This window comes from Cotesia glomerata, linkage group LG7, assembly GCF_020080835.1.
Source record: "Cotesia glomerata isolate CgM1 linkage group LG7, MPM_Cglom_v2.3, whole genome shotgun sequence".
NCBI classification, from domain to species: domain Eukaryota; kingdom Metazoa; phylum Arthropoda; class Insecta; order Hymenoptera; family Braconidae; genus Cotesia; species Cotesia glomerata.
This window is the reverse complement of record NC_058164.1, coordinates 20911645-20919911: the sequence shown is the minus strand read 5'-3', so window position 1 is coordinate 20919911 and position 8267 is coordinate 20911645. Positions and strand designations below refer to the sequence as shown.

Genomic DNA, 8267 nt, shown 5'->3' with positions numbered 1-8267 from the left:
CTTGAATCAAGTAAAATTTCCTTAAATCAAGAAAAATTTATTAGTTCAAGAATTTTTCTACTCAAATCAAGAAGATTAAGTTCTTCAAAATTATATACTTGATTCAAGAACATTTTTTTTTCTGTGTAGTAGTTTTTACTAGGGCTGTACAATTTAGTCGGTTAATCCGGCTACAAAAGTTAGCTATAACTTAATTAGCTAGCTAACTTATCAGCTTAGCTAATTTAACCGGTTAACTAAATTAGCTTAGCTAATTGGCTAACGGTTTATTTTTTTTTTTTTTAGCTATTTTACGACTTCTTATTCACGGGCAAGTTCAAAAAATAATATTAACGTTTTTCAGAACTTGAAATTTGAATAGCGCGCGCCTTAATTTTAACCAATGATGAATCGTGTCCCGTTTTTTTCGAGTTTCGACAATTGAATAACTTCAAACTCTCATGTATTTTTATTTTAGGGATCTAGTATGTGGGTTGCTCCATCCCTAATCGACGGATTTTAAAAATCATATTTTTTTATTAAAATGAACTTTCGACATTTTTTGTATGATCCATAAGTTTTGAAGATATACATTTTTGAAAATTAAAAAAAAATAGTGGTGTGTCAAGTTAGAAAATTGATAACTCGTAATCAATCCATCATAATCTTAAATTTATGTAGTCATTTTTTTGTCTTGAAACATAGTTTTCAAAGAAAAATATAAAAGCAGTGAATTTTTATTTTTTCAATTTTTTTTCCAATAGTATCCGAAAAAAAAATATCTTATTTGTGAAATAAATTTCATATGAAACATAATTTTGTAGCGACCGCTAGTTTTTCTGAAAGTACAGCTTCTGACGAACAGAAACATACCTCAGATGTAAGTTTACAACTAAAATTTTATGACATTGAAGTTGGGAGATAGTAGAAGTTTTTTTAGAATTTTGTAGCAATTGAATTATTATAAAAAGAAATTTAATTAAGAAATTCCGTATGTGAAAATTGATAAAAATTATTAGTGAAAATTTTTAGAAGCATTTTTTTTATTGTACACGGAAAAAAGTAAAGTGTAAAATTCACTCGGATTCCGGTTAATTTTTATAGTTTCAAACAGTACAGCGGACATCGGGGTGGCAAAAATATAAATATTACAGAACTTAATGTAGAAAGTATAAAAGCCACAATTTATAATTTAATATCCAAAATAAGTGATTAGTAGCTGTCACTATAGTAAATAATGACTCTTTCATCTTAAAAAATTACAGTTTCAAACAGTAAAAATTGCCATTTCAATATATAGTCCATATTATGAGGAGAAGGGGAACTCAGATGAAAGAGAAGAGGGTCTCACTCTGGGAGAATTTAACATTTGAAACAGTAAAAATTATACTTTTAAAATATAAATTTTACCAGTCCAAGCAAGTCAATAATTACAGTTTGATTTTTAGCGTTGCGTTTAAAATTTACCATTTTACTTTGTAAATATTGACGTTGCTTGTATTAGAAATTTAGTAACTTTATTTTATACTTTTTACATATCATGCGATCATTTTTTAGGTACGAAATGATAAATATCAAAGTCAAAATTCTTAATTATTATACTTTAACATTTTCGACATTCACATAGCGAATATGACTGAAATTGTATTTTCTTCCATTTAAAGTATAAATTGTAGCGTTTAAATGATAAATATTATAAAGTAAATAGTAAAATCACGATTTTACTGTTTGAAATGGTAATTTTTAGCAGTTAATCATTACTTATTATAAATCAACTGTTATTTATTAAAGTTTATTTTTTTCCGTGTAGTTGATTTGTTATAGAAATTTTTTAAATTGACAGCTGACAGCTAACTTCAGTATCATAAAATTTTGCGTTTTTTTGAAGAGCGACATTATTTATTTTTTTTTAGAAACATGTTTTACTAAGCTAAAAAACAACTTTTTTAAGTTATTAGTTATTATTCAAGATAGGATTCGAATATCTTCGATTTTTTAATCCATTTCTTCTTTTTTTAGCTTAACCGGATAAAGTGTACAGTCCTTATTTTTGCATAACTAATAAAATGTTTCGTAATTTATTAAAATTCTAATTAATTTCAACTCTAAGTTTCCAAAATTATTTTATTAAGTTTAATTATTCACGACCGTTAAAAAGTAGCAATGCAACACACCAAAACTAAAAAAATAAAAAAAATTTATATTTATACGAGTTGGGCATAAAATTTTTTTTTAATGTGAATTGCAATAAATAATTATTCAAACTTTGAATATAATTCATTTATTTAAAGGATTTGAAGTCTTAACAAAAATTTGTAATCCTAAATATTCAGTTTTAATTGTTGTTAGAGGCAATAAGTAATTATTATCACTTTGCTGTGTTAATTGACCGCTCGGTTTCTTAACAATCCATGGAAACTCAAGGCACTTTGGATTCTCGCTTAGACCAATGTGAGCTGATTCATTGGTTTCTATTTCAATAAAGAATGTACAATCCTTCGGTAGTTTACTCAGATAATTATCAGACATCAACAACCGCAGATTTAATTCTCGAAGAGCGTCCTCGGTTTTTAAGAAATACGGATCTTTTCTATGGATTAAAAATGCTCTAATTTATTCTTTAATTATAACTTACAACTTATTATTAATACTAATCAAAAAGCTTCATATTGAAAGGTAACAATTGTTTTAACTAAAAGTAATAAACTTTTTTATATAAAACGAAAATTTTCTGACTGAATATTCTTAATTCCCCGATCTTTAAAATTCAATCAAATAAAATTCTGAACACTAAAGAATTAAACGTGAAACATAAATATCAGAAATAAAAATAATAGTAATGATGATATGAGAAACATATAATGATAAATCAAGAAGACAATGAACTTCCTGACATTCCCGATTAGTATCACAATATTAATATTATAAATTTTATTACTGGACGTGTCTATAATGATCAAACTGAAAAAATTTTGGTGATTAATACATTTAATGATTTTTTATTTATAAAAATAGATTATAGTGTGATATTTAAATGCAAGATTTTTTGAAAAATAAAATTTTTGATTTAAAGAAGAATATTAAAAATGCTGGTGATAATCTGATCAGTAAAAAAAATTACTGGATACGAATGCAATTGGTAGGATCGTTTTTTTTTCTACCTAAGGTAAAAGCCTCCATTATTGACACTATAAGAGTGATCATGAATATTTGAATTTTTTTTATCGTGTTTCAAATCAATATTCTCAATTTTTTTCTTATAGGACACCTTAATCACTGTTTTTACTTATGTTATTTAATGAATTAACTTAAATAGCAATAAATTTAACAATTATTATATCAACTTAAAATCAACAGGTCGAATGGATGTATTATTGACAGCGCAAAAATTCAAAGAGCCGATTATTGACATACCATTGACCCTATTATTGACAGATCTTTTATTACAGTTAAATTTATAGTAACAATAATCATTTCTACTAACTAATGCAAAACTATCAATAATTTTTCTATATTTTTTACCAGAGTTTTTTTAGCAATTTTTTCTAGTCTCAAATACTTTGATTCTTATAAAATCACATGACAGTTTGTAAACATTAATACATTGATATGTATGTTGAGGGGGTTGGTTACCTTACATTATGGTCTATAAAGTTCGATAACTCGATAAAGTTCAATAATTAAAAAAAAATAATAATAAAAAAAAATAATTTTAACTCGATAAAGTATAAATAAGTTATTATATGGTTATTTAGAGTATAAATAATCTAAAATAATTTTAAACAATGCAATTACATAAAAAAAAAGTTTGGAAAATTCAAAAGTGCACGCCTCATAACTCTCATTCATTTTTTAAGAAAAAAATTAATTTTGTAATTGATTAAAAAAAAAAATATAATTAAGTAATTTCTTAATTTCTTTTTTTTTTAAATATCAGCGCCCTTTTTTCTTGTCATATGCGTACTTAGTCTAAAAATATCTAGCTTGATCAAGTGGCGCCATAGTTTTCACGTGACAAATAAGAAAAGTTTGTTTGGCTTTTACGGTTGTATCGTAGTGAATTTTAATAAAAATTCAATTAAAAAAAAAATGTATACTAGGCCACTGATATGAAATACGGATCCAGTTAATCGAATTCTTAAACTAATAAAAAAGGTCCGGTCTTGAAATATCAATTTGTTCGAGAGTAATCATTGGTACATCCAAAATGGGGTGACATCCGGACGTCCACGTAAAATTTTTTTCAAAATAGCAACATGAAATGATTTTAGAAAGTAAAAAATGGTTTAATTTAAGTGTTTTTTCAGTGTACATCTACTTACATCATTGTATAAGTGTAATATGGTTGTAATAGAGGCATTTAAAGATCACAAAATTGCTTGATCTTGACGAGTCGAGTATAAAGCACAACCTCATGCGCTTCGCGCTATGAGGCGTGCAAAACATTGAGAAATCTGGATTTGAAAACAAGGTCTTTCTTAACGATATTGTTAAGAAATTAAAAATATATAAGCAGCTTTGGTCTACTTGAAAAAATGAAATTTTTTTGCGGTAAATAGTTTATACCTTGGAATGAAATTTTACTATTTTTTAATTTTAAAAATATGTAAAATTGCCATGAAATATCAACAATTTTGATTATTAACAGATTTTAATAATGGAATAATAAAATTAAATAGGGTATCAATAACGAGGGCCCTGTCAACAATAGGGGCGTTTACCTTTACTAAAATCATTATCTACTGAAAAAAGTGTTATGTTCTTAAATTTAAAAAAGCGTTTTCGTAAATAATGATAAGTACTCTAATGTAAATAAAAAAAAAATAAAAATTTTGACAGTTAAAATGAAATTAAAATTTTAATGAAAATAACATTGTTACCTTCTAATTTAAAACAAAAACTTACTCATTATCAGTAAAACGGAACTCCATTAAATCAAAGACAACTCTTTCAATTTCCTTCTGCTCATCATCGCAAATGACAAAATTAATCTTCTTAACAGATGTCACATCAGAATCCAAAAGTTCTTTTACGGACAATATAATATTTCTTAAATAATCATTAACCTCCGGATGTTCTGATATGTAAACGGCAGTACTGTAAATTTTCTTCTTGGTAAATATTTCTCGTGGGTACAATTGCCGTGAATAGATAATACTGTTAAAAGCGACTTCTAGTAATTCTGATAAGATATCCGAACTAACTGCAAGTAGAGAAATAAATAAATTAATTTATTAAAAGTTATAGAAACAGTAAATAATAGGAATATAAACAGACGTTTATTAATATAAAAATTTTTATAACAATTCAATTATGAAAAAAATTTACTAAAAAAATTCCACATGTAGAAATTAATCAAAATTATAAGTGCGAATTTTTAAAAATATTTATTTTATAATTTTTGAATTGCTATAAAAATTTTTAAAATCATCAGGTGTTGGCTGATTTTAGTATCGAAAAATTCATGATACTGAATTTAGCAGATACCTAATAATTTTTTAGATTTTTATAACAATTACATTTTAATTATAAGTGTGAATTTAAAAACATATTTTTATTTTTAAATAATTGATTTGTAGCTAAAATTTCAAGAATTTTTAGATGTTTGTTAATTTTAGTAATGAAAATTAATTTATAGTCCGGTCAATTTAGACCAAAAAATGAGAGTGAAGTTACATAAAGTCCCAACAAGCTGAATTTCAGTGAAATTGTTCAAAATATAATTATAAACAATGTCTAGAAGTTCCCCATCATTCCCCTGTAAGGAAAAAATTTAATTCAAGGTCAAAGGTCAAAAAAATGAGTTTTTCGCGATTTTCAGCAAAACGGTAAATTTTATCATAAAAGTACCTCAGACAAAAATTGTAGATCATAAAATTATCTATAAAAAATGTATCAATACTTTTTTTCTTACGAGCCACCGTTTCTGAGATATAACGATTCAAAAAGTTATAAAAGTTGTTATCGTCATAATATGCATGAGTACGCCACGTATATACATCTAGAGTTGTAATATTTTATATAATATATATATGTATATATATATATATATAATATATATATATATTATATATTAAATGTTTAAATATTTTTCTATCGGTCATTGTAACTTATACTTACAATATAAAATATACATAAGTTTTAACTACAAGAATATCAGGTAAAATGAAACCCAGTCCCTTAATCTTTAAGCCAGTGTAACTTCGAGACATCTGTCTCTTGTTCTATTGTGTGCGTGGCTAGGTTATTATTGAAACAGCAATAGAGCAATTCAATTTGACAAATACAACTATTGTTGTTGGTGAAGATGTTGACTTACTTGTATTACTCACCGCTCGAACGCCAACTGAAAAAACTATTTTTTTCTTAAAACCAGGAAAAGCTCAGCATCAATCAGATATATATTCATCAAAAAGTTTATTTACTTTAGTAAAGTGTAAAGATCATGTACTATTTTTACACGCAATAACTGGCTGTGATAAGACATCTGCATTTTACAGGAGGGGTAAAACAGCAGTTTTCAAAATGTTTGAAAAACAAGATTTAATTCAATGTGCTGAAGTTTTTAAAAAGAGTAATTCAACTCAACAAGAAGTTATTACCAACGGCATCCGCTTTCTTCTTTTTATGTACGGAGCTCCTAAAAAAACTACCTGTTTAGATAAGCATCGATATGCATGTTTCGTTAAAAATACTAAAAATAAAAAACAAGTTCAATTAGCTTGTCTTCCTCCAACCTCAGTTGCTGCTCACCAACATCTTTTTCGAGTATATTATCAAGTTCAAGTGTGGCTTGGTTATCAGCTAGACCCTACAGACTGGGGTTGGAAGTTGGTCAACAATATATTAGAGCCAGTTCAAACTTTACTTCCACCTGCGCCGGAAAAACTGCTGAACACTATTTTTTGCAACTGCAAAAAGGGATGCAGTGCTAAATGTGGTTGCAAAAAAGTCGGACTGTCTTGTTCTTTGGCATGCACAAATTGTCAAGGCCGGTCGTGCTCTAATATTGAATCACAAACAATGGAGGATTCGTTTGACTCCGACAAAGTATCATGCGATACATCGCTATTGACGCAATTTACTTGCATCCAAAATGAAGATGAAGAAGAAGCAGGAGAAGAAGAACAAGAATTTGAAACTTACGAATAAGACGAATAAACTTCAACACTTTTTTTTCATTTACATCGCTTTTATCTTTCCCAATCTTTGAAAATTTCTGTTATTTTGCAATAGTTTTACATTAAACAGGATCACAACTGACCCGTGGAGTAGGCCTACTGGGGAAACCACGTTAAAAAAACGCGCTAAGTACACTACCTCATAGGTGGCGTGGAAACGTGTGCATATTATGACGATAACAACTTTTATAACTTTTTGAATCGTTATATCTCAGAAACGGTGGCTCGTAAGAAAAAAAGTATTGATACATTTTTTATAGATAATTTTATGATCTACAATTTTTGTCTGAGGTACTTTTATGATAAAACTTACCGTTTTGCTGAAAATCGCGAAAAACTCATTTTTTTGACCTTTGACCTTGAATTAAATTTTTTCCTTACAGTGGAATGATGGGGAACTTCTAGACATTGTTTATAATTATGTTTTGAACTACTTCACAGAAATTCAGCTTGTTGGGACTTTATGTAACTTCGAATGTCTAAATTGACCGGACTATTAGCAGAGATTTGATAGTTTTTAGAACTGTTGTTAATTAATAAATTACGGCAAAAAAAAATTGACATATAGAAATTTTAAAAAATTAAAAATGCAATTTTTCAAAATAATTTTTTAGAATTAATTTAATTGTTAAATAAAATTAAAAATTGGTCAAGTGACAGCTAACTTTAATGTTATATTTTAGTATCAAAAAAATTCTAACCTATTTGGCACTGCGACATGTTAAGACAATGTTCTCTGTGATCCACAATTGATTATTGACATCTTTCATTAATAATTCGGATTGATAAGTCAATAGTTTCCATGTAATTAGATCTTTTATCATTTATAAACAAACTTTATTGCAATTTTGCAACTTTTGTAACTAAAAAAAAAGATTTACTTGTTTATATATATTTTGTGTTTATCGTCGGTATGATCGCCGGTGGCGCGAATGTTTATCAGTTTGCACATTGAACATCTAGAATTAATATGACTCACTTATAATTAATAATTAATAATTTTTATTGTTATAATTTAATTAGTCATTTTAAAAAATGATCGTATAAAATTTTTTTTTGAGATATTTGTAGGAAAAAGAAAAGAATTTTTTCAATAATTTAAGTATT

General features: G+C 26.7%; 1 protein-coding gene across 3 annotated transcripts; it reads right to left on the bottom strand.

Moving 5' to 3' along the window:
• Window positions 1-2241: 2241 nt before the first annotated feature.
• On the bottom strand, window positions 2242-8035 carry LOC123269913 (mitotic spindle assembly checkpoint protein MAD2B). Of its 3 annotated transcripts, none has more exons than XM_044735826.1 (3): window positions 7862-8035; window positions 4885-5182; window positions 2242-2587 (listed from the first exon to the last, which is right to left on the bottom strand). In XM_044735826.1, the coding sequence occupies exons 1-3, from the start codon at window positions 7878-7880 to the stop codon at window positions 2257-2259; spliced, it is 648 nt and encodes a 215-aa protein (XP_044591761.1). In that variant the 5' UTR covers window positions 7881-8035; the 3' UTR covers window positions 2242-2256. The 3 variants fall into 3 exon arrangements, with proteins under 3 accessions (XP_044591761.1, XP_044591764.1, XP_044591763.1); XM_044735829.1 differs by having other exon boundaries at window positions 2242-2569; XM_044735828.1 differs by lacking the exon at window positions 7862-8035 and adding an exon at window positions 6100-7054.
• Between the last annotated feature and the right edge of the window lie 232 nt (window positions 8036-8267).